This window comes from Carassius gibelio, chromosome B2, assembly GCF_023724105.1.
Source record: "Carassius gibelio isolate Cgi1373 ecotype wild population from Czech Republic chromosome B2, carGib1.2-hapl.c, whole genome shotgun sequence".
NCBI lineage: Eukaryota > Metazoa > Chordata > Actinopteri > Cypriniformes > Cyprinidae > Carassius > Carassius gibelio.
Window position 1 is genome coordinate 5,469,666 of NC_068397.1, and position 27,139 is coordinate 5,496,804.

The following is a 27,139-nucleotide window of genomic DNA, read 5'->3' on the forward strand; positions in this document are numbered from 1 at the left end:
GCAGTTACGTAGTACACTTTTTTTTTTCTTCTAACAACTGAAGAGTCATTTTTATTTCTGTGAATCATCTAAATAAATGTAATTGTGTGAACACACATTAGCGGTTATTGTCTTTTGTTCATTTAAGTTAATTCTGAATCATCTAAATAAAGTTAACTGTGTGAACACATATTAGCGGTTATTGTCTTTTGTTCATTTAAGTTAATTCTGAATCATCTAAAAAAAAAAAAAAAAAAAAGTTAATTGTGTGAACACATATTGGTGGTTATTATCTTTTGTTCATTTAAGTTAGTGATGTTTGTGTTTGCAGTTTTATGCACAGTCTCTCTGTCGTTGTTTAGCTTAAACATCAGTTTTTAGTCAGTTACAAAAGTGTCAGGCATTAAGTTTTTGTATTTTTAATTCACCTAATTATGACAGAGTTACAGGTTTCGGGTGTTTTTGAAAGTGTAAGCGGTGAAAACTTAAATGTGACCGTCGAGTAACGTTAGCTACTCAAACGAAGACAAATTGTGTAAGTGTTCATTAAGATGCAGAAATGAAAATAAGCGTACAAATATTCATAATGACAAGTACAATATAACCTAAAAACACTATAGAACCCTGCTTAGTATACCTAAAATTTTCTAGAGCGGTGAGATATTTACATTTACTGTACATTTATTCATTTAGCAGACGCTTTTATCCAAAGTGACTTACAGATGCGGACGGTGGAAGCAATCAAAAACAACAAAAAGAGCAATGATATATAAATGTTTTAACAAGTCTCAGTTAGGTTAACACAGTACACGTACCATGGGATTTTAAATAATATCATAAATAAAAAGAAAACAGATTGAATAAAAAAAGAATAGAGCAAGCTAGTGTTAGAGGTCTTTACACATACACACACATGCACACACACACGCATAAATAGATATAAACCGCAATGTTTTTCATAGCGTTACACTTTGAACGATATGTTTCCATGACATTGTTAGCTCTTTCTGTTTGAATCTATTTACAGCAGTTTTCACCATCCTAATTGTAATGGTTTGGTCTTATGCTTAGGGCCTTATACGTTGTATTTTCTAGTTTTTGCTCTCGTGCTAGTGGGTCTCTTTGTTCATACAAATCAATATTTCTGTGGATTTGGGTATTAAAATATTGCTTTAAACATCGTCTTCATTCGAGACGTTTACTTAACATCATTATATCATCCTAGTTTATATCAGATATAAGATATGTTGATTATTAATTATTATCCAACCTTTTAATCATCAAAATATCACGACTGACTTGAGTGATCATCTTGGGCGGAGCCATCTTGGGCGTGACCAATGTTTATGACTTCCTGATGACAAACCCCCATCGTGTACATCATACAAGGGTTGAGGGTGGCTCACTAAAACCAACAAAGGCCGGCTGATAAATGCTACAGTTGCCTGCTGTGAACAACAAACAATACAATAAATCAATAAACCGGAAATTTATCGTGAATTAAAACAGGACTACCGCATTCGGCGACAGTTCTATATCGATTAGGGGCAAAGTTTACGCCTTGAAAAGAATCGAATTCTGAAAAATTCGTCTGACGCTGCACAACTGACCCATGGAGGGTAAATGGAGCGGCGCTGATGAGGTCGAAAAACTGGAGTGCGCTGCGGCAAACACCAGTTTTGTCAAAGACATTATCGACCCTGATTTTAAACAACACTACAGAGGACAGATGATCGGACTGATGCAAAAGATCCTCAAGAAGGAATGCGACCCAAATCACGATTGTACGGGCAATAGCAAGCGGGAAACAAATCTCAGTAACCAAATGAAACTTGTAAGAAGACTGAAATATACATGGCCTGATTTGACCAGCATATTTTTAACCGGGAGGGACCCGGTGCATGTTTCTGCACGTAAAATTCTGGAAGTGATGTCTGAATGTGAAGATGAGATGGACGTTAATGACGTTCTCTATCTGTGTACATCTATAACAGATCAATGTGTGCTGTTGGCTGCCAAAAATTATGATTCTATGACCTGTGAAATTGTTGCAGCGTTGGTTGATTTTATATTGGACCAAAACATGTTAATCTGCAGAGATTTTATATTCTGGTTAGATTGCCTGTAATGTCATGAGTACTATTTGTTTTTAATGACAATTTGATAATTTTCTTCACTACATCAATGTATATTCAACAATATAGTGTTGAAATAAAAGATTGATCCACTTCACTCGCTATTCTGTTTCTCTGAGTTCAGCAACTAGAAACTAGAAAATACAACGTATAAGGCCCTAAGCATAAGACCAAACCATTACAATTAGGATGGTGAAAACTGCTGTAAATAGATTCAAACAGAAAGAGCTAACAATGTCATGGAAACATATCGTTCAAAGTGTAACGCTATGAAAAACATTGCGGTTTATATCTATTTATGCGTGTGTGTGTGCATGTGTGTGTGTATGTGTAAAGACCTCTAACACTAGCTTGCTCTATTCTTTTTTTATTCAATCTGTTTTCTTTTTATTTATGATATTATTTAAAATCCCATGGTACGTGTACTGTGTTAACCTAACTGAGACTTGTTAAAACATTTATATATCATTGTTCTTTTTGTTGTTTTTGATTGCTTCCACCGTCCGCATCTGTAAGTCACTTTGGATAAAAGCGTCTGCTAAATGAATAAATGTACAGTAAATGTAAATATCTCACCGCTCTAGAAAATTTTAGGTATACTAAGCAGGGTTCTATAGTGTTTTTAGGTTATATTGTACTTGTCATTATGAATATTTGTACGCTTATTTTCATTTCTGCATCTTAATGAACACTTACACAATTTGTCTTCGTTTGAGTAGCTAACGTTACTCGACGGTCACATTTAAGTTTTCACCGCTTACACTTTCAAAAACACCCGAAACCTGTAACTCTGTCATAATTAGGTGAATTAAAAATACAAAAACTTAATGCCTGACACTTTTGTAACTGACTAAAAACTGATGTTTAAGCTAAACAACGACAGAGAGACTGTGCATAAAACTGCAAACACAAACATCACTAACTTAAATGAACAAAAGATAATAACCACCAATATGTGTTCACACAATTAACTTTTTTTTTTTTTTTTTTTTAGATGATTCAGAATTAACTTAAATGAACAAAAGACAATAACCGCTAATATGTGTTCACACAGTTAACTTTATTTAGATGATTCAGAATTAACTTAAATGAACAAAAGACAATAACCGCTAATGTGTGTTCACACAATTACATTTATTTAGATGATTCACAGAAATAAAAATGACTCTTCAGTTGTTAGAAGAAAAAAAAAAGTGTACTACGTAACTGCGAAAATGACTTAAGGACCCTATGAATCGGTTCATTGAACCAAACTGTCCAAATAAATAATTTTTCAGAAGTGAATCGAACTTTGCATCACTAAAACAGATCACAGAAAAGAATACGAGTCTTTTTATTTAGGTTATCTGCGTATGCGTTTAATCAGATGTCCAATGATTTAGAGCGTTGCCACATACAATATGAGTATGTATTCACGACAGGCATGTTTGAAGCCTGAGGTGTGTGATGGGTATTGTAGTTCCCTGACCTGAAGATCTACATAGCTTGAATGAGGTATTAGGTAAACATATTACATTTGTAAAACAAAACATATAATACATATAACAACAATAAAATAACTGTTAACACATATTTAGACCAAACGACTATATTCAACAATAATACGATATACATGTGCTAAAACAGGCTAAAATGGGTTGACTATGCTGTAATGGTGCAACCGTTGTCATGTTATCTTGTGAACCATTGGGTGTTAGGATTCGTGTGTCCTGAAACCAAATAATTGTCTTTATCTTTAGAAAAAGTAATAATATGGCAAACGTAAGTCGGTCAATCGTGCATCCAGAGTTTAACTTACTGAATCTCTATAACAAATTTCTGCAATGGCTATACTTGTTACGATGCTTCCAAGTCGGTGTCTGGGGCTTGTTTTAAGAGCAAACCCTTGTTTGTGGACATTGTACGCATTTTTAAAGTTAAAGAGGGTAATGAACTCTTTCGCCAACTATTCTTGTTAGAACGCATAATCAGTGTTAGGGGGTCAACTTATTTACATATAGCTAAATTATATCATTTGATTAAAAATAAATGTAATCAGTTACAGTCAGTGAGAAAAATAATTAAATTGCGGTTAATTATGAAAATGTTACATCTGAATATTTTTACAGATTACAGATTTCATTGATATATTTCATAAACCACCTTAAATACTCTAAAATATGAGTCAGATGTTTCATGAGTTAAAGACGTATGCTTATTTACTATTTGGCCAATGTATATTTATTTGTTAAATTGAACCGATTTACCAACCGTTGTTAGATGCCATGGCATTCCCCTTCATAGGTGTGCAAAAACCTGATTTAAAAACAGTATCATAGCTGTTAAACTTTCTTGTTGTGTTTTTAAATATGTATTTAATCTCCAAGCAAATCTGATTTCGTGGTGGTTGTGCTTTAAAATGAAATGATCACAATCCTAATTTAAGTGATGAAGGATTTGAAAAGTCTGACGGTCATTAGTTGTTGAGTACTCTAATGTTAACCCCTGTCCTGTTTACACATTTCAAAAGATTAACGGTTGAAAACATTACAAGTCTTAAAACATGTAATCAAATGTTATCAGTTACATTACTTTTTAAACTTTTAGATTTTAAACGGGTTAATTTGTGATCTATAACCTATTACAACGTTCATAGTAACTTCCCCAAAACTGTACGTAAAATAATTCCACCAAGGTCTCAGCTACAGCTAAACGTTATAACAAAAACTTAAGGTCCTTGTTGACAGTTTTGTGAGGTGATGTGTGTGTGCGTGTGTGTGTGTGTGTGTGTGTGTGAAAGCAGCATGGTTTGGAAGAAATTTTTTTTAGCTTATATATGTGATTTTACTACAAACTATAAGCATTCTAACTAAGAAAACACAATATGTTTTTATTTTTTTTTCCAACCAAACCGTTTGTTTGCAGTTGTTAAAGTCGTAAGAATGTTTATTGTTATGAAAAGAAGGTAAGTTATGCTAGATAAATAAGTCTTTTTTATTAACCACAATGCGTTTATGAGTTATGTATTTGTTCTGCTTCATGTATGCAGCGGTTACCATACACACATTCAAGAGAAATGCGTCAACTCAATTGTTTTAAACAATCTAAACCATTTAGTCTATCCTTAAAAACCTCTTACATTTTTTTTTTCTTCACACATCTATTTTCATCTGTCTCTGGACTCTTGTTAAAACACTTGAGTGCTGACATGAATCCTGCATGAAAGCTAAAAAATTATACTTTTTTAAAACTATTTTAAACATCATGGTTAACAACACCATTTGGAAAGTGAGAAAGGACGTCTAATCTATTGTACACATTTCTGTCAGACATTTGTACCAACAAACACTTTTGGTTTCAAAGAAAACTTAGGACAACTCATTTTCAATCTTATATAGATATGTTCGTGTTTGTGACCTATTTTGTTTGTTTGTGTATTTTTTTACTTGTTTGAGTGTATATTAGTATTTATTTAGTTTGCATGTTCATGTTTTCTGTAATGTTTACATTTGTGTGTGTGTGTGTGTGTGTGTGTGTGTGTGTGTTTATGATTGTATGGTTGTGTTTGTGTACTTGTTTGCATTCTCGGTACATTTATGTTGAGTTTGAAAGATCTAGGGGTTAATAAAAATTATAAATGTAACTAAAATAAACTAAATTAACTCGAATTAAACTACATATTCCTATATGGTCTGACTTGTTAAAAGTTTTCACGTCCATTTGACCAGTAAATGAATTTTTAGCTAACCTCACGATCACAGGCCTAAACCATAAACATTTTATGGTTACCTGCAGCACACCATTTACAACACCAGAACCCCCGGAAAACTAATTAGATAACAGTTGAGTTGCAAACCCCAAAAACCTTTAGATGTTTTACAATCTTATCTGACATGGTCGTAACAGTAAACACAAAGACATCAGATTCCAGACACCAGACGCGTCTCTACGCACTACTTGAGATGAAATATTTAGCCTCTCCTGTAACGTTGTTAAAGTTTCTTTGGCAAGAAAATCAAAGACATTCCAAAACATTTCATTCCAGTTAGATTTGTGTATGCCTAAACGCATGTTTTAATTGATATAGCAACGATATAGCAATGATAGAAGTTAATACTGACAAAATAAAAGACGTATTCAAGGATTTAGCCTACTAAAGTATGTGTGAGTGACTTATTAAAATGAAATAAAACAACAATTTTTTCCAACAAGGAATTTTTGTTGAGATGAAAATAAAATGGTATAGGTTAACCTAATTTTAAAGTAAAAACATCGGTCTAATATTAAAACCAGGTAGAATGTTTTCATCAAATAAGAACTGATGTGTTTTTATTAAAAACGTTACTTTGTTTAACTCTTTTAACATACATTTAAACCTTTGTGACCAACGTTATTAGGGAGGTGTTAGGGGGATGTGTTAGTGGGTGTTTTTTTCTTTTTTATTCGTTGCTTTAAACATTAAAAATATAAAGGCGTACATTACTGGTAGATTTACAAATATGGTCTGAGATTACACTCAATTTTCGTTCACACTCTGTACATCATAAAACAAAATAAATGTAAAATAAATAAAACAACACTGAAGAAAAAGATAAAGAATGAAAAAGTAGGGGAGTAACAGATTTTCACATTAAGAAAAACCAAATCCCCCAATGAAGAATACAAAAATCTTGCTTTGAGACTTTTCATTTCTTTTAACGTCTCCAAATACATCCCAAATTTCTCTTTAAATGCCACTAAACGTAAGGATTTTGAAAAACATACATTTATGAATGTAGAATTTCGTGCCAGAAGTTAATATTGACAAAATAAAAGACATATTCAATATTCAATGATTTAGGCTACTAAAGTAAGTGTGAGTGGCTTATTAAAATAAAATAAAACATCAAGGACTTTTGTTTAGATGAAAAATAAAGAGCATATAGTTTTAAAGTAACTCATATACATAGATGTATCTAAAGATCCTGAAACAGGACACATATGTTCCAAGTGGGTAGATATAGAATACCTGAAAGAACATCTAATCATCCGTCTGTTTATACTACAGAAATGATTGTCATATTTTTGGCTCTTCAGTGGGTTGAACACATTAATATACCTAAAGTAGTCATATGTTCAGATTCATTTGCAGTACTACCAAGTTTAAAGTGTGGCGAATTTTCAACAAGACAATTTGTCATTCATTTTACAGAGTTTGTTCAGAATACAACCAAAAACAAATATTTATTTTGTATAGATACCTGCACATATAGGAATTGAAGGTAGTGGATCAGATAAAAACATTAAAATGTCAGACATCAAATTTAATGAAAGGAGAATTTTGGGGATAGAAAGGAAGCTCTCGCCATAGAATTGGACACATTGCACTTAATCAGTCATTATTTATAAGAGGAAAAACATGTGTCTGGACTTTGTGTTAAATGTGATCTTCCTGAATCAGTTGAACCTATTTTAATAAAATGTAAAAGATATGACAACGAAAGAATACAACTTACTTACACTTAATATAGAAATAAACCAGATCTCATTTTAGAAAATGTTAAATAAAGATGTGACTATAGAAATGTTTCAATGATTAAGTATCTCAAAGAGTTGATAAACAGGATTTAAAGAATCACTACTAAGTTTGTCACGTTTCAATCTGAGACGAGATATTTCTTACCTGTCATATTGTTAAATGGGTGATACTTTTAACTACATATGTATGGTTTAATTACTAGATAACACGACACAAACTCGGCAGAAGGAAAATGTGTGTGTGTGTGTGTGTGTTTGTGTGTGTGTGTGTGTGTGTGTGTGTGTGTGTGTGTTTGTGTACTTGTTTGCATTCTCGGTACATTTATGTTGATGTTGAAAGATCTAGGGTTAATAAAAATTATAAATGTAACTAAAATAAACTAAATTAACTCGAATTAAACTACATATTCCTATATGGTCTGACTTGTTAAAAGATTTCACACCCATTTGACCCACTAAATGAACTGTCAGATAACCTCACGATCACAGGCCTAAGCCATAAATTTGAAATTGCCTTTGATCCTTGATTACACACAATTTTTTTTTAAACTTTAGCCGTCCTGCAGTGCACCATTTAGCTACAACACCAGAACCCCCCGAAAAACTAATTAGATTACAGTCGAGTTGCAAACCCCCAAAAACCTTTAGATGTTTTTACACCCGCTGATGTCTAACTGATATGCAGGCGACATCGCACAGACACCAGGTGCACGACACGGTCACGTTTCGCTGCACGACCTGAGACGAGACATTTCTTCCCTGTCATATTGTTAAATGGGGATGCTTTTAACTACATATGTCTGGTTTAATTACTAGATAACGCGACAAAAACTTACAAATTGGACAGAAGGAAAGTGTGGATGGGTGGCTGAGTGTGTGTGTGTGTGTGTTAATTGTCATAGCTTGAGAAATTAAGCTTGACAAAAATAAAAGATATATCGACGGCAATAGTCTAAATTTAGACTAGTCGTAGATTAGAGTAATTAACTTAACACATTAAAAACAAATAATGCTTTTTTTCAGTGCTGTTTTTTATTATTATTTTTATTTTTTATTTTTTAAGACTAAAAGTAAATAAAATCGCATAAAGCTACATCATTTAAAAAGTACAAATTGATCTTATGTTTAAATGGATTTAAAGTTTTCACTAATTAAGGACTGATGTCTATTTATTAAGAAATACTTAGTTTAATTATTTTAACATTTAAAATCTATTTGACGCTGCTATCACGCCTACAGCGGGGCAGTCTCTAGCGCCGGAGGCGTGGTTTTTTTTCCGGAGCATTCCCCCGAGCCTCATTCTAAGTGTGTCAGCGATGATGTCAGTATCGCTCAACGGAGATGCCTTGACACTTTGCTGTGAGATCTTTTTTTCTTTCGTCTAACTCTCTGTCAGTAACACTCTCGATTTTTAAAGTTGTAGTTAGTGGTAAAGTACAACATAGATTTGATTTGAAGGATCTTGTCTGATGGATTTTATTTTTGATCCGCGTAATGCCTACCATATTTTTTCTTTTCTTTTTAACTTTTTATAACATCGTGACAAACGCCAAGTTTTCTGGTTTGTATCGCCGCTTTACATTCATTTCTTTTTTAGTTTGAGGTAAGGTACAAATGCTAAATGCTTTCTTTTCTAACTGGTAACAAAACACCTTTTTACATTTTTACAAGCTCTCACATCTTTTTCACGTGTTGCTTAACGAAAACACATCTGATAGTTTTGACTTTAGTTGTTTTAGATAAATAACCAGTAACCTATTTTTTTTCTTTTTTTATTTGTTACAACTTTAACAACGTTTTACACTTTTCCAACTACGAAAACAATCATTGCATCGTTCCCATTTTGTTTGTGTTATAACCTTTTTTCTTGAAATGCACTGTGTACTTAAAACCTTAATAAAAACTTCCCTTATACCATTTTAATGATTTCAACCCTTTCCACAGTTTAAAAAAAAAAAAGCACATAGACCCCCAACACATTTTCACCCAACCCCCTCACAGAAATTCCTTCTTAGGGTCGTAAGTTCATATCTAGGTCACCGGGGTGTACAGGGAGGGGAGGGGTGGGGGGTACAAACAGGTGTCCAGAACAGATGGCTTTTATGACCCTCATCAATCAAATTTTTGACACATGGTATACTTTATCCTCTCTCTGGGGTGAAATGCTCATTTTCACTCAATATCCTGTTAATCTTGAGTACCTATAGAGTAGTACTGCATCCTTCATATCTCCAAAAAGTTTTTAGTTTTATTGTATTTATAAGAGAAAAATAGTCTGTGCCGATTTTTTTTTGGAAAACACAAGCGTCTGGAGGAGTGACGTGTGGGCGGAGCTAAAGAATCACGAGCGCCAGTAGGCTTTTGCGTCGAGAGCGTTTGGAAGTTGTGACATTACCGCGAGGAAAAAAAACCATCATCCAAAACAAACCATGGCTAACAGTCAGATTCAGCGTATATTTATGATCCAGAATCAGATCCCGAGGCTGAAACTGAACGAGAGCAGCAGCAGCAACGACTACAGCAGGACGTCTCTATGTGGTATGTACTGAAACTGTATATATTTCCTTAGCGGTTTTGGAAAATGACTAAGTTCCACTTTATGTCGTCTTTTTTTTTTTTTTTAAGCTGTACATGTGGAAAGTGCAGTTTGATGCCAACATCGCATGTTGTTTACTATAGCTATAGCCGATAACTAAGTTAACAACACAGAGATATTTGATAAATGTTTTTTTTTTTTGGTAATCTGTGCAGGGTTGTCTTGCCCTGGCAACCAAAAACACACTTCTTTTGTGACATTTCGCTCTCGCTTTGATCAGTGAAGTCTGTTGTGCTCTCTCTGCTCTGCTATACGGGAGCGCGAAATCTTCCGGCAGAAGTGCCTTAGGACCCATATAAGGAAATTCCGCTCCATCTAACGTCACACAGAGCCATACTCGAAAAAAACTTTCAGAAACTTGTGACAAACCGGAAGGAGTATTTTTGGAACAAAAATACTCCTTCAAACATACAACTTAATTTTTGAAACTTTGTCCATGTTTAGCATGGGAATCCAACTCTTGTAAAAAACTCAGTATGCATGAAATAGCATTTCACCCCCCCTTTAATATTAGTAGTCAAGATGATTTTGTGCCCTTCCAAATTCATTCTGCTACTGCTATCATATATTAAGTCATCATTTAAATGAAGAGGCCTGTTCTAGAGACAGCCATGCATCCCCATGCCATGACACCACCTCCACCAAGCTTTACAGATGAGGATGTATGCTTAGGATCATTTGCAGTTCCCTTTTTTCTCCACACTTTTGCTTTCCAATCACTTAAAGATAAAGGTTCATTTTTGTCTCATCGGTACATCTACTCAGTTCCAGAACTCTTCTGGCTCACATTTGTGAAGAATCTTGCCTTTCTATTTTTGGTGCTGATCAGAGGTTTTGCATATTGTGGTGTAGCTTCTGTAATTCTGTGTCAAATTCTCCTGCGGTCTGTAGATTGACAGAGCATCACCCCAGCTTTCTGGAGGTTGTTGGCGATTTTACAGATTTTAGGGTCTGTATTTTAGGGTTCATTTTCACAGCTTTTATGATTTGTCCATCATCAACTACTGTTATTTTTCTCAGCCAATCAGTTCATTGTTGGTCGCTGATGTCGCCAGTAGTTTCCAAACTCTTGATTTCTCCATGCCCTTTGTTTTTCCTATAGTTCTAATTGATTTCCTCTTTTATTTTAGCATCCACATTGCTTGCTTTTCTTTCAGAGTCAGCTTCCTCATCTTCATCCCGGTTTGTGTGTGTCATCATCGAATGCCAGACTCAGAATGCAGAAGCTATGGATATAACTGATAAGACACATTTCCCTGATTGTAATATGTGAAGAATTAATGCAACAGGACACAGCCGAACACTTAGAAAGATCTGTGAGGAAACTGTTCCATTACTTATGCTCACATCAGATAGGGAGATGAAACTCTAAAAGTGCTGATCTTCTGAGCTGGTAAAACACATTGAATCACCCAATAATTAAAATGTAAAATTCTGTAGTTTTGTCTCATTTTAATCTTTTAATCATATTAACAGATTTCTTGACTCCACAGCAAAGATAGCAATTTTGTCATTACTGTCCCAGTACCAGTACTTATGGAGGGCATAATGTGTGTAGTACATATACACATTTCTGCATCAACACAAGAGAAGCTCTTTACCTCATGCTCTGTGGTGTGAGGAAAATAAACTGTCTGTAGCGCTGACTGGCAGCAATCTTCAGCATCATGTCCATGGAGATCCTCCGGTTCACCATATCCTGAGAGAGCAAACACACAACACAGTGACTGCTTACTCGACTCCAGTCACCAGATTCTCCTTAGAAGCCATGACAAATATATTGTATTCACACATTATTGGCTACTTGACAAAGATACATCAAGTAGTGACAGCAGTGTCCAAAACAATCTTTATGGTCACATATTAAACAGAGAGACGACATTACATTTTTCTGTTTGTTAAAATGGTTACCAGAATATACACTGAAGACAAAATCCCTGAAAATATTAACAAAATCCCTGAGAGATTTTTTAGCAAGTTATTTTCAATTTATTTGATTCTGTAATGAAAACTCCACATCATACATACACTAGGACACTTTACTCAGCACCTACAGAACCAATGCAAGTAACCGCTTTTAGATGCGCTTCTAGGCTTTGTCCCCTTTTAATTAAGGTGATGAGATTCTTTGATGGTTCTTAACAGGTTGTGATTTAGTATGAGTACTAATACTACCATGACTCTCCATGCTCTCTCTATCCATGCTTTCCTTGCATTGGCATCTATGTTTAATGTGTGTATGTTTGTGTCTAGTCAGATGTTGCATGTTCCCCGGTAGTGTAGTTTAATAAACATCAATATGTATTCACACTTGGTTGTCTGTGTTTGCTGCTCACAGGACAAGGTAACTTTAACGTTCCTGTTTTGTTAGATGCTCTGGCAGCAATGTATTAGAGCCAATAATCGATTAACAGTGTCTGCCCTGTGGACGGACAAATCATTTTATTGTACTATTAATGCTATAATTCTACAAGTAATTCCTGAAAATGAATGTAGTTAATAATAACCCGTTATGATCTCCTCCATCATGGTAAAGAAAAATCTTTTCACAACATCCAGCCAAGTGAAGAGCACTCTCCAGAAGGTAGACATGTCACTGTCAAAGTCTACTATCAAAAGAAGACGTCACAAGAGCAAATACAGGGGGTTCACCACAAAGAGCAAACAAGGCCTGATTAGACTTTGCCAAAAAACATCTCAAAAAGCTAGACTACTTCTGGTAAAGCATTCTTTGGATGACTGAAATTAAGATCAATCTGTACCAGAATGACAGGAAGAAAGTAGTATTGAGAAGGCTTGGAACAACTCATTATCCAAAGCATACAACATAATCTGTGAAACATGGTGGAGCAAGTGTGATGGCATGAGCACGCATGGCTTCCAGTGGCACTGGGTTACTTGTTTATTGCTGACATGACAGAACACAGAAATAGCCGGATTAATTCTGAAGCGTATAGGGATATACTCTCTGCCCAGATTCAGCCAAATGCAGCAAAGTTGTTCGGGCAGCACTTCATAGTACAAATGGATGGACAATGACCAAAAACATACAGCAAAAGCAACCCAGGAGTTTTTAGGGGCAGCTGTGACCTAATGGTTAGAGAGCTGGGCTATTTACCAGAAGGTCACTGGTTCGAGTCTCAATGCTGGCAGGAGTTGTAGGTGGGAGGGAGTGAATGAACAGCACTCTCTTCCACCCTCAATACCCATGGCTGAAGTACCCTTGAGCAAGGCACTGAACCCCCAGTTGCTCCCCGGGTGCTGGATATATAGCTGCCCACTGCTCTGGGTGTGTGTTTACTTCTAACTGCTGTGTGTGTGCACTTGGATGGGTTAAATGCAGAGCACCAATTCCGAGTATGGGCTACTAGACTTGGCAAATGTCATGACTTTGATTTTTATTTTAAAGGGATAGTTCACTCTCAAATTAAATTTTGATATGTTTTAGCTTACCTCAAGTACATCCAAGATGTAGGTTTCTTTGTTTTGATATTTTTAGGTCCAACCGTTCTTGTCTGTGACTCACATAATGGATGTCTATGGTCACCACCTCAAAGAGCATGCACAGAGGAGTCAAAATTAAACAGTTCCCCATCATAAGAACACACTGATGACCTAAGACACGAAACGAGCGGTGTAAGAAAACGAACAGTATTTATATAGTTTTTACCTCTTGTACACAACCATGTCCAACTGATCTGAGTGCATGAGTGTTTCCCGATGTGACGTGCGCGCGAGCTCTGGCTTTAGTCTGTGCAAGCGCGGAAAGCCCCGGGATGTGATCTCTCGCGCATATACATCACTCATTGTTTACCACACGCTACGGCACCAATCTGCACTGTCTGAAATATAATGCAGTAATTGTAGTTAATTAATTTGTTTATAATTCACCCTATAATCGTTGCGATTATAATAAAAATACAACACATTACTCACTCTATTGACAGCGTGCCATTGGGTCCCTCTAGCATTGGATGTCGCCTCCAGTTTATATGTGGCAAACTAAACACAACGTGCAAAACACTGCGTCTCAACAGCGGAGAAAACTCAGGATCTTCAGTCAGGCAGGTGTGCAATGCGATACTGTCAATGTCATCGTCTTTTAGCTGTGTTCCATTCGTGACAACATATGCTCTCCACTTGTGTTGGCATCTCACAACACTTGCTACTAAAACACCACCAATTTTGAAGAGATCTCTGTCTCTCTGAGGCTTGAAGACAAGCTGCTGCAGCGGATCGCTCCTGAGTACTTGATCTGTGTATTCTGGTTCAAATAAATATGATTGTGAAAAAAATTCAACGTTGTCTGTTGATATATTGAAATCATCTTCCATTGCAATTTCCTGTACGTCTAAATATGTTTAGATCTTCACAGTGAAAGGTAATACTTCCGAAATCTGTGTTAACCATAGGCAGTAAGTGTAAACAATGAGTGATGTACACGCTCGAGAGATCACTTCCGGCACTTTGCGTGCTTGCACAGACTAAAGCCAGCGCGCACGCTCACGTCACATCAGAAAGCACTCGTGCCCTCAGATCAGTTGGACGTGGTTGTGTACAAGAGGTAAAAACTATATAAATACTGTTCATTTTCTTACACAAACCGCTCGTTTCGTGTCTTAGGTCATCAATGTGTTCTTATGATGGGGAATTGTTTAATTTTGACCCCTCTGTGCATGCTCTTTGAGGTGGTGACCATAGACATCCATTATGTGAGTCACAGACAAGAACGGTTGGACCTAAAAATATCAAGATGGGAAATACTGAGGAAACAAAGAAACCTACATCTAGGATGTCCTTTAGGTAAGCTAAAACATACCAAAATTTAATTTGACAGTCAACCATCCCTTTAAAGTAGAATATTCCTCCAAAAGTCAGAAAAGTCAATCTTTTTAAAACAAGGACCACAATGGAAATAAGTTATTGTAACTCTGTGTTATCTTTAACAAGAAGGTTCTAACAGTGAATTGCTACTTATTGTGTCATAAAAAAATAAAAAAATTAAAGATTTCAACCCGATTGAGCATGCTTTTAACTTGCTCAAGACAAATCTAGAAGCAGAAAGACCCACAAACAAACAACAACTGAAGTTAGCTGCAGTAAAGGCCTGGCAAAGCATCAAAAGCAGAAAACCCAGCCTCTGGTGATGTCCATGAGTTCCAGAGTTAAGGCAGTCATTGCCTACAAAGGATTCTCAACCAAATAATACAAATTATTTTATTTATCATTATATTTATTTGTCCAATTACATTTTCAGCCCCTGAAAATTGGGATACTGTGTATAAAAATGGTCGTAATGTAAATGTGTGTACCCTATTTTCCGGACTATAAGTCACACTTTTTTTCATAGTTTGGCTGGTTCTGCGACTTATAGTCAGGTGCGACTTATTGATCAAAATTAATTTGACATGAACCAAGAGAGTCAGTTATTTCCAATGTTTTCTCTTAGTTCATTTCTCTTGGTTCATGTCAAATTAATTTTGATAGGTTGCACCTGACTAAGTTGCTGGAATAGCCAAACTATGAAAAAAAGTGCAATTTATAGTCCGGAAAATACGGTATATATATACCGACACACACACACCTTACCATATATACATCAAACACATCTAAAGCACGGAACGGAGCGTCAGTTATGGCCCACAGTGACAGGATGAAGCACACGGTAGAAAACCAATGCTCTCCTCTAGACAGAAAATGCATGTCCCTCAGATCAGCATTATCACCCTCTCCTGGCTGAACCTGAGAAAGAAACGGATGACCGTCATCCAGAGAAACTACTGTACTTTTAAAAAGTCCTGGTTACTGCATGTAGAGTAAAATCCTGATCCCAAAGACAGTTTTTGAGCACATAGGCTATACAACAAAATTAAATTATACAAGAATGCATGCCCCTATGCATACATCAGGTGTTTGCTCATCAAGAAAACAATAACTTGCAAAGTCTTACTAATATGGAAAGTGTCTCATTCTCATGGTCAAAGATCATCTTCCCTATGTATCCTCTCTGAGACAGCATGGATTCAAAGTAGTACTTACAGCGCACAGAAAGATACCTGGAAACACACAGAAACACAACCTACATCATTATCATCAGTACTCTCAAATCTGCACTAAAATGGACAAGCCCTTTGATATTTCCTACTGTAACTTGCTGTTTTAAGGCAATAAAATACAGGCAAAAGTCACTGTTTTTTTATGCACTGGTCAATTTTGAGATTTTGGGCTTTTTGTAACATGTTTAAGACTAGTGGAAAGAAAACTTATTTTATTGCACTTTACAGTATATATGAATCTGATTTTTTTTATATACTTATTTTCTGGCTGATGTGAAGTACAGTATTTTCTGATCCATGGCGTGATAAAACAATATCTAAAATCCCTGATGTCAAAATCTTTAACTCAACAAAATGAAACAAGAATGTTGAACCTGGATTTATATAATGTTCAGATTCCTGTTATAAATGTTAAATATTTAATTAAATAATGGCTTACTTGCATTTTTAAATATACCCTTAAAAAAAAACTTCTAATATAAAACACAATTCTTAATATAATCAATCAACTTGGCAAGTATGGTGACCTTTTTACCATATTCACTTGCATTGTCCTTAAAGGGTTACTCCATCCCAAAATGAAAATGTTGTCATTATTCACTTTAGGGCTGTGACGGTTGCTGTGACAACTGCAGTAGACAACCGCGGTTGTATAAAATTTTGTATATAAGTGTAATAACTGTAATAGTTGAAAATTCTAAATCTATGGTATTTAACAAATTACCTCAAACACAGCATTTCCTTTAGATTGGCAGATTTGAGCGCAGGAAAATTGTTTATGCATTCAGCACATTAATTTAGTGTTGAGCCATCTGCATTCATGTCACCCATCTACGTTTGCACAAGTTCTCGTGATCTCAAACGCTGGCTGGTCATGTTTGGTGAGTCTTTCTCCAAACTGGCCAAATACAATCAAGACAGCGATCAATAAAAATGGTAACAAGAAATATGGCAACGATTCCTATTTCAAAGAGAGCGCGTGCAGATGAGGAGTTAATATTTTTTGGTAATTCCATTAATTAACTGACCACAACACTGCTTGCACATAGTTTATTTCGCAGTTTGATATGAAAGGATACTCACAAAGGAAGTGCGCAATGGCGCCTTTGAGCGCAGGACCGTTTCCGAACTCGCTTTACTTGAACCTGATAATAAAGTGAAGAGGAGCGTGTGTCTGAAACGTCTCCTGTTCAGTCATTCTGCGACTGAATAAATTCACTTCTTGTCATGAGAAAAAGTGACAGAAGCAGCAGTTGTGAGTGGGTGGCCATCCACGCCCCTATGTTAAATATTTTGAATACATTAAACAGAAAAAAAAAAATGTATCGCCTTCGTTAACAAGCACATTTTGACACTAATATATTTATACATATTTATACACACACATACATACATACATACATACATAGATACATACATATATATATATATATCTTTTTTTAAACCAACACCGCGCCACCAGCGGTTGTTGGTCCATGACTACCGCGGTGGTAAAAATCAGCCACCGTCACAGCCCTAATTCACTTACCTCCATGTCATTCCAAACCCATAAAAGCTTCGTTCGTCTTCGGAACATAATTTAAGATATTTTGAATGAAAACAGGAAGGGTTGAGGCTGTCTCACAGACTGCCAAATAAATACCGTATTTTTCAGACTATAAGTCGCACCTAAGTATATACGTCGCACTGGACTATAAGTCGCATTTATTTAGAACCAAGAACCAAAAGAAAACATTGCCGCCTACAGGCACGAGGGGGCGCTCTGTTTTCAGTAGTAGACTACAGGAGCACTGAGCAGCATAGAGCGCCCCCTCGCGGCTGTAGACGGTAATGTTTTCTCTTAGTTCATTTCTCTTGGTTCATGTCAAATTAATTTTGATAAATAAGTCGCACCTGACTATAAGTCGCAGGACCAGCCAAACTATGAAAAAAAGTGTTAATTATAGTCCAGAAAATACGGTAACAGTGTCAAGGTCCAAATATGAAAAATATGAAAAGCATCGTCAGAATACTCCATCTGCCATCAGTGATTCAACCGTAACGTTATGAAGCAACAAGAATACTTCTTGTACACTTTATTTAAGAATTCCTCTCCTGTGTCTCTCCAAATCAGTGTAGCGCCATTTGACAATTCTGAGCAGTATGCAGATGGTGTACGCTCTTCTGTGTCAGCCGTGTAAAGCCGATGCATTGTTTGCTTTCAAACCAAAGAGTAAATACATGTAAAAAAAAAAAAAAAAAAAACTTACCCTTGTGGCGTGGCTGACACAGAAGAGCATAGGCAGTTTGAGTGATGTGGAGAGACACAAAGGAGACTGTTGACAAGGGAATTGTTGAATAAAGTCTTTATTTTTTTATTCCTTTGTGTATAAAAAGTATTCTTGTCGCTTCATAATGTTATGGGTGAATCACTGATGGCAGATGGACAATTCTGACGATGTCTTTCATACTTTTCTGGACCTTGACACTGTTATTTATTTGGTAGTCTATGGGACAGTCACAAGCCTCCCGGTTTTCATCTTAAATATCTTAAATTGTGCTCCGAAGACGAACAAAGCTTTTAGGGGTTTGGACATGGGGGTAAGTGAATAATGACAAAATTTTAATTTTGGGATAGAGTAACCCTTCATTAGGGAATTTTTTAATTCAGTAAAACTAATACAGTGATTAACCTTTGAGCGACTTAATATCAAAAGCAGACAAACAAAGGCTGTTTCATTTGTGACCATTGAATTGGTGGTCTGATGTTCACAATAAAACAATATTTTTGAAAACAATTTTAATCAGTCTGCGAGAATCAGACAAGAGCCTTCTAATGAAACTTACATTCTCAGTTCAGCATAGACGTGTCTGGTGTTTATGATCTCAGTTAACTGGTGGATGATAGCCTCCAGACTCTTCACCTGTTGGGTCATGTTACTGAAGTTTTCCTTCGCCTCATGAAACTGCCTACAAGATTCAATGACCAAAACTTCACCGTTATAACATCACAACATATAAACCTCACCTACATGATAAACAATGTAGATGCGCTTCGTAGATGTAAGGGGAAAATAACTACATTGGTCAGTACTAGGGCTGCCCTCTGCCTCAACTAAGGATTTTTCTGGTCGACTAGTAGTCGTTCATTTTAACCATTAGTCAACTAATCGCACGTTTATTAATAAAAGATTTAAATCATTATAATGAGCCTTTAATTGCCTACAAAGCCCAATAAGCACTCAAGCGACTGCATAAAGTGTGCCACAGCGCACTGCAGAAGTTATGATTATGAATGTATCAGGGAAAAACTGTTAGGACGCTACATTAACAGTTTAATCATTTACTGATATTATTTGTTTCTGCATCTCCGCAGCCCGCATCCATGTTTCATACATATTCCATGATCTGAGAATATTTGTTAACCATTTGAATTGGTTTATTTGAAAGCAACAATTTTCAGTCTCAATAAATTAAAATGCCTTGGAAAAAATTATTTCAGTAATTCAACTGAAATTGTGAATCTTGTGTATTAAATCAATTCTGTGCACATAGATTGAAGTAGTTAAAGTCTTTGGTTCTTTTAATTGTGATGATTTTGGCTCACATTTAACAAAAACCCACCAATTCATGATCTCAACAAATTAGCATACTTCATTATACCAATAAAAAAAATAGTAAATTGTTGGTCTTTTTTTGGAAAGTATGTTCATTTACTGTACATGTACTCAATACTTGTTAGGGGCTCCTTTTGCTTTTATTACTGCCTCATGACATGGAGGTGATCAGTTTGAGTCATTGCTGAGGTGGTCTGAAAGCACAGGTTTCTTTGACAGTGACCTTCCGCTCATCTGCATGTTTTGGTCTCTTGTTTCTCATCTTCCTCTTGACAAAAGGCCATAGATTCTCTATAGTATTCACGTCTGGTGAGTTTGCTGGCCAGTCAAGCACACCAACACCATGGTCATTTAACCAACTTTTGGTGCTTTTGGCAGTGTGGGCAGGTGCCAAATCCTGCTGGAAAATGAAATCAGCATCTTCAAAAAGCTGATCAGCAGAAAGAAGCATGAAGTGCTCCAAAATTTATTGGTAAACAGGTGCAGTGACTTTGGTTTTCAAAAAACACAATGGACCAGCACCAGCAGATGACATTGCACCCCAAATAGTCACAGACTGTGAAAACTTAACACTGGGCTTCAAGCAACTTGGGCTATGAGCTTCTACACCCTTCCTCCAGACTCTAGGACCTTGGTTTCCCAATGAAATACAAAACTTGCTCTCATCTGAAAAGATAACTTTGGACCACTGGACAACAGTCCAGTTCTTCTTCTCCTTAGCCCATGTAAGGCGACTCTGATGCCATCTTTGGTTCAGTAAATTCCTTGACACATCTGTGTGTGGTGGCTCTTGATGCCTTGACCCCAGCCTCAGTCCATTCCTTGTGAAGTTCACTCAAATTCTTGAATCTATTTTGCTTGACAATCCTCACTTAGGGGCCGTTCACATATAGCGTCTTTTGCGCACTCATTTTCGTTATTTCCAATGTAGGTGCGGTATGCGCGCTCATAATGGAAGCGATGCGGTTGCGACGTGCTCGTTTTTTTCCAGGCGCGTCCGCACCGCATCGAGTTAAAAACATCTAAACTTTTCAGAGAGCCGCAAGCGCAACGCAGGTCATGTGACAAGAACTAACCAATCAGCTTCATCCTTTCCCGTAACAACGTTGAAAGCTCAGCCAAGATGAAGGAAGCGGTTTTTAGAGCTGCAAATTAATTTATCCTTTGCTGAAATTTCCGTGTCTTCATGGAGAGAGCACGTCATTGTTGCTTAGCAACGGCAGACGCCTCAGGGGCGCAACTGCCTGAGTGCTTTGGAAAGAAGGAGAAAGCGGCAAGCCTAGGCGCGATATGTGAACGGCCCCTAAGGCTGCTGTTCTCTCGGTTGGTTGTGCATATTTTTCATACCTGCAAACTCAGAAGGACTGAAAAAGGTGACAGACCCCCCCCCCCCCCCCCCCATAGAAGAAAATTTATTTTATACATTCTATTCAGTCATTATCTGCCGGCAACCATTATTTAACATGCAAATACAATTGATATATAAAATAGAGGAGAAACTGATAATCGTTGTTGCTGGGTTTCCTATCATGTATGACATGACTTTATTTTTTCATTCAGAAAAAATTCAAAAGACCAGTTACAAAAGAGAGAGAGAGCCCCGTCCACGCACTCACCTTCACCGTCTTGCTCTCTCTCCCTCATGCATATTAATCAAAATTCCCGACCAAATGTGACCAAAACGGTTATAAAAATGCTGTCATTATAAAGGTGTAAAATGTCGTTGATGAAAATAATGACGAAAAGTACTCGTAAACGAAATTAACAGTAATGCAGTGGAGTAGATAACTTAGCCTTGCCAAAATCCTTCACAGTGACATTAAACTAACATTGTAAGCTAACAACACAATTTGCTGATCTTACTAGCTGACTAGGCGACAATTCCATTATAACGTTAATGTTAAACATGTTAACTAACAACAACATTAGAGAAAACAATCATATTGTTAGCAGATAACAGCACTTACCTCAAAACTAATGTCAGTGTCCAAAGTGTGAATTCATCCGCGGGAAAGCTGCCGCTATCTTGACTGTGATTGGCCAAATGACTCGCGTGAAGTAGGTTCAAAAGTAGGCGTGAATAGGCGCGAATTCATCTACGGGAAAAGTTGCTGCCAGGGCTTTTTCAAAGAATACGCTGCTGTTATCTTGACTGTGATTGGCCAAATGACTCGCGTGCTGTATCACCAAAGATGTTTGTGAAGAAGACCGCAGTAGGGAAGACCGCAGAAGACCCCCTCCCCCATCAAAAAAAACTCTTCGGATTTACACAATTCACGTGGATGACATTTTCCCATTCAAAACTGCGATTTTCACCGAAAAGCAACTAGTTTGCAGGTATGATTTTTCTTCCACACTATTTCCTTCCACTTAATTTTTTGTTAACATGCTAGGATACTCTACACTCTGTGAACATGCAGCTTCTTTGGCAATGAATGTTTGTGGCTTACCCTGTCAGCAGTCTTCCTCATGATTGTTTAGCCTAGTGAACCAAACTGAGATACCATTTTGAAGGCCCAGGAAACCTTTGCAGGTGTTTTGAGTTGATTAGCTGATTGGCATGTCACCATATTCTAATTTGTTAAGATTAATTGGTGAGTTTTTGTTAAATGTGAGCCATAATCATCACAATTAAAAGAACCATAGACTTATGTCTGAGTGCACTGAATTTAATAAACAAGTTCCACAATTTGAGTTGAATTACTGAAATAAATGAACTTTTCCACGACATTCTAATGTATTGAGATGTATCTGTATATGTGACACTGGACCACAAAACCAGTCTTAAGTCGCTGCTGGGGTATATTTGTAGCAATAGCCAAAAATACATTGTATAGGTCAAAATGAATGAATGATTTTTCTTTTATTCCAAAAATCATTAGGGCTTTAACTAAAGAACATGTTCCACTGCTAATGACTTCATTTGGACAACTTTAAAGGTGATTTTCTCCATATTTAGATTATTTAGCACTCTCAGATTCCAGATCTTCAAATACTTGTATCTTCGCCAAATATTGTCTGATCATAATAAACCATTCATCAATGGAAAGATTGTTTCAGCTTTCAGATTATGTATAAATCTCAATTTTAAGAAATTGGATCCTTATGTTTTGTGGTCCAGTTCCATATGCATACATTGTAACATTTACTTTATTTGTTAAATTCAAATGCAAAGCATAGAAAATACAGAGATATATGCTTTATACTGCAAATCAGCTAAAAAAATACAGAGCTATGAAACTGACACTTAAGACTGATTTTGTGGTCAAGGGTCACATATGGTCTTAAAAATAGGTTAAAATCTAATTTCTTGTATCTTTCTTTTAATTTTGGGGTGAAATACCACCAGGTCACATTTGACTGCTGGAGACCGTGTCTGTGTACCTGACAATAGTGTCTCTCTGCCCTTGCTGGTCTTGCTGTGTATAGATCTGGTGTTTGAGGTGGCTGATCTCACTTTCCAAACTCTTCGCTGTTCTCCTTACACCCAGACGCTCGGGGCAGATTTCTGAGGCTTTCGCCATGGAAACCTGTCAAAAAAAGATTCAGTCAAACAAACGGAAATCTTTTTATATCTATTGGATCAGTGTAAGATGTCAGTGTTTGGTCACCTGTAACACCTGGTCCTTGTCTTTCAGTTTCTTCTTTAGTGTCTCAATCTTGTCCACATGGGCTTTCCGCTTCTCTTCATAGTGTTTTTTAAGATGTTTACTCCACGCCAACTCCTGATCACTGTTGCTCAATTGCTCCTACAAGCAATCACATAAAAACAAAACTGTTACTAGATTGGACACATTGATAATTAAGAATATGTGCTGTAGTGGACTGTACAGTAGTGAACTTGAAGCTCATGATCCTTATTTTAAAGCTTGACAGCCTGCCATTTTTAAACATTAGCAAAGAGGAATTAGGACTCTGGTGGTTAAAAGCTATCCACTGATGATGTTACACCTAGTGCTGGATGATATGAGACAAAAATCATATCTCTGTATATTTTAGCTGATTTGCAGAATAAAGTAAAGTTCTATGCTTTGCATTTGAATTTAACAAATAAACGAATAATGCAAACGTTACAATGTAGGTATAGGCAAGCTTCATCCTCAAAGCTAAAAAAAAAAAAAAAAAAAAAACTGTTAAATGACACCACAAATCCTTTTTACAAGCATAATTCAAAAAGGACAAGGCATGGAGTTTAATTGCAGGATTGAGTAGGAGTGGAAAAAACTGAATTAAACCGGATCTAAAACGTGTAAAAAAAAAAAAAAAAAAATGGTGGCGTGGTCTTATCTTCGTAACAGTTTAAGATATTTTAGATTTAGTCCGAGAGCTCTCAGTCCCTCCACTGAAGCTGTGTTAACGGTATACTGTCCATGTCCAGAAATGTAAGAAAAACATCATAGTGTAAATGTGAATTTTTTGAAGCATCGAAAATACATTTTGGTCAAAAAAGTGCAAAAACTACGACTTTATTCAGCATTGTCTTCTCTTCCGTGTCTGTTGTGAGAGAGAGTTCAAAACAAAGCAGTTTGTGATATCCGGTTCGCGAACGAATCATTCGATATAACCAGATTTTTTTTAACCAGTTCACCAAATCGAACCGAATCGTTTTAAACGGTTCGCGCCTCCAATACGCATTAATCCACAAATGACTTAAGCTGTTAACTTTTTTAATGTGGCTGACACTCCTTCTGAGTTAAAACAAACCAATATACCGGAGTAATTCATTTACTCAAACAGTACACTGACTGAACTGCTGTGAAGAGAGAATTGAAGATGAACACTGAGACGAGCCAGATAACGAACAACAGACTGAGTCATTCTGGAGTCAAGAACTGTTTCTGTCAGACGCGTCTGATTCGAGAATAGTTTTTGCTATTTTTGCACCAAAATGTATTTTCGATGCTTGCAAAATGTTTTTCTTACCTTTCTGGACATGGACAGTATACCGTTCACACAGTTTCAATGGAGGGACTGAGAGCTCTCGGACTAAATCTAAAATATCTTAAACTGTGTTCCAAAGATAAACGGAGGTCTTACGGGTTTGGAACAACATGAGGGTAAGTTATTAATGACATAATTTTAATATTTGGCTGAACTAACCCTTTAAAACTGCACCAGACAGCAAGCTGCTCAACCTCTTGTCTGTAAGCAGACTCGCCACTGTCCTGGATGAGGCCGATGACTGTAGTCATCTGTACTCTCTCCCCATGAAGGTTTCGGAAGCTGTCCTCAGCAGACTTTTGGAGTTATTGCTAAACAGTTTATTGATGGAGCAGCAAGGCAACATCCCAAATGTAATAGATACTTAACGTTTGTCAAATAACTTGCCCCTTAGAGTAAGATAGGCGAGTTTTCTACTTAAGTTTTTCTATTTATCTTTACAGGTTTTTGTTGCGCTCACCATGCACCAAAAAGTAGGAAAAACATTCTCTCTGGCACAGCACAGCTCCGTGCTTCGAGGACGAGGATGACAAGGATGAAGATGCTATGCTTCCCCCAATGCAGTCGCCAAGTGCACAGGATGAAAGCTCACCCTCCCCTGTGCAGACAGATACAGATCTTCTCGAGGTCTGTTGCGGGGCCGTGGCTAGACTGTCAATCGACTGGACATCCCAACCAGCAGATAAAGGAGATGAAAGAGACTTGTATGACGGAAAGAGACTTCCGTCACGTCTCCCTCCAGCGAGGCAGTTTATTCAAGCCGACCCAGCTTGTGTGGCTGAAATGAAGAGGTTTTGGTATAAGTCTTTTTCCCACCGAGTACATGTTAAGGGCTTCTCGAGGCTAGATCTCAAGGGAATGGAGGATTTGGGGATGGCAGATCCTTACCCTGTAGAATCATCTGTGGGGAATCATTTGCATCTGAGCCACAGGGCAGCGCTCTCTTCAACCAGGGCCTCATTTCCAGGGAAAACAGATCACTCCGCCCTGTTTTTCCAAAAGATTTATAAATCTTCTGCACTGGCCATTCATGCTTTGAACGCGACGTCCCTCCTTACAGCCTATCAAGCAGAGTAATTAGAGGAGATGGGGCATCAGCTGGACTCTGGTTCTCCCAACCCAGTGCTCTGGGAGTAGATATGCGTCATTGAAGATTTAAACCTGTGCACATCCCACGGAGCAGTTCAAAGTTGTGGTCGAAGTATGGTCTTAGCGATTGTGGGACAGAGATTTTTATGGCTGGGTTTGTCAGGCCTCTCTGACAAAGAAAAAGTGGAATTTTTGGATGCCCCCATCGATCCAAAGGACATGTTCGTCACAAAGGTAACAGGTATTCGTCAGCAATGTGACTTGCAGAAAAAAAAGGGAGAATCATTCGAGGTCTGTCTCCCCAGAAAGCCAGCAGTTAGTCCTTATCACCCAAGCCATCTGACTTTCAGGCCTTAAAGTAGAGGAGGTCATTCGGATTATCAACCTTCCCGTTCTGCTCCGCCACAACAGCTGGGAAGCGTGGGCCCTCAGTCAAAGTCTGGTTTCGTGAAAAAAAAAAAACCAATCATTCGCAACCACAGCAGCGGAGCACCGGTCAGCACCCCCTCAGGGGAACAAAAAGAGGCAGTCGACCTGAGACAGGCAACAAGAAGGGTTTGGAGACAGCACTCAAGGTTTCTCTGTCCTATCCTTTCAAAATGATTTCTTTCTTCCTACCGCGGGGAAACGGAGAAGGAATTTAAATGTGCAAAGTGTTCATGTGGGAAGTTCAAAGTACAGTGTTCGCGGGAAAATGGCCCATGTTCCCTTGGCGCCCCCCAAATAATTGTCTCTCCCTCTACTTATGAGGTTTGTTCTGAGGGAGGGAAGACAAAAGTGCGTAAGGGCCAAAGGGCTGAGAGCACAGAGTGGGATAAAAATAAATAGATATCACAAAAAAGTAAAACAATCAAAAAAATAATGAATAGAACTCGATGACTGTGATATAATGATATAACTTGATGGAGCGTTATTCCCCCCCGGGAATCCGAGAAGGGCTCTCTCACTGCTCAAGCAGAAAACTGGCACACATGCGCAGAACATTCCTGGGTTTTAACCACGGCACCCTTACGAAAGGAAAATATATTTACCAATATATTTCTTAAAATATATTGTGATATATTGTAATATATTATTTTTTTTTTATTAAAATTTTTTTATTAAATTTATTTTTATTTTCTAATATTTAATATGTTTGAATACATTTAATAATATATTGATGATACATATATTATATAATATATTGCAAAATATACAAATGATTGCCACTTTCAATATATTGCAATATATTGGAAAAAATAAATATATATA

At 36.9% G+C, this 27,139-nt stretch overlaps 1 protein-coding gene across 1 annotated transcript in view; it reads right to left on the bottom strand.

Moving 5' to 3' along the window:
* The window catches only part of LOC127951560 (structural maintenance of chromosomes protein 6-like), a 74,502-nt gene that overhangs the window by 9,428 nt on the left and 37,935 nt on the right, over positions 1-27,139 (bottom strand). Inside the window, exons 17-22 of the mRNA XM_052549513.1 lie at positions 23,470-23,607; positions 23,243-23,388; positions 19,089-19,211; positions 16,157-16,262; positions 15,796-15,948; positions 11,808-11,905 (exon numbers count right to left, since the gene is read on the bottom strand). Coding sequence (XP_052405473.1) covers positions 11,808-11,905; positions 15,796-15,948; positions 16,157-16,262; positions 19,089-19,211; positions 23,243-23,388; positions 23,470-23,607 — 764 coding nt within the window. The remainder of the gene's footprint in view (positions 1-11,807; positions 11,906-15,795; positions 15,949-16,156; positions 16,263-19,088; positions 19,212-23,242; positions 23,389-23,469; positions 23,608-27,139) is intronic.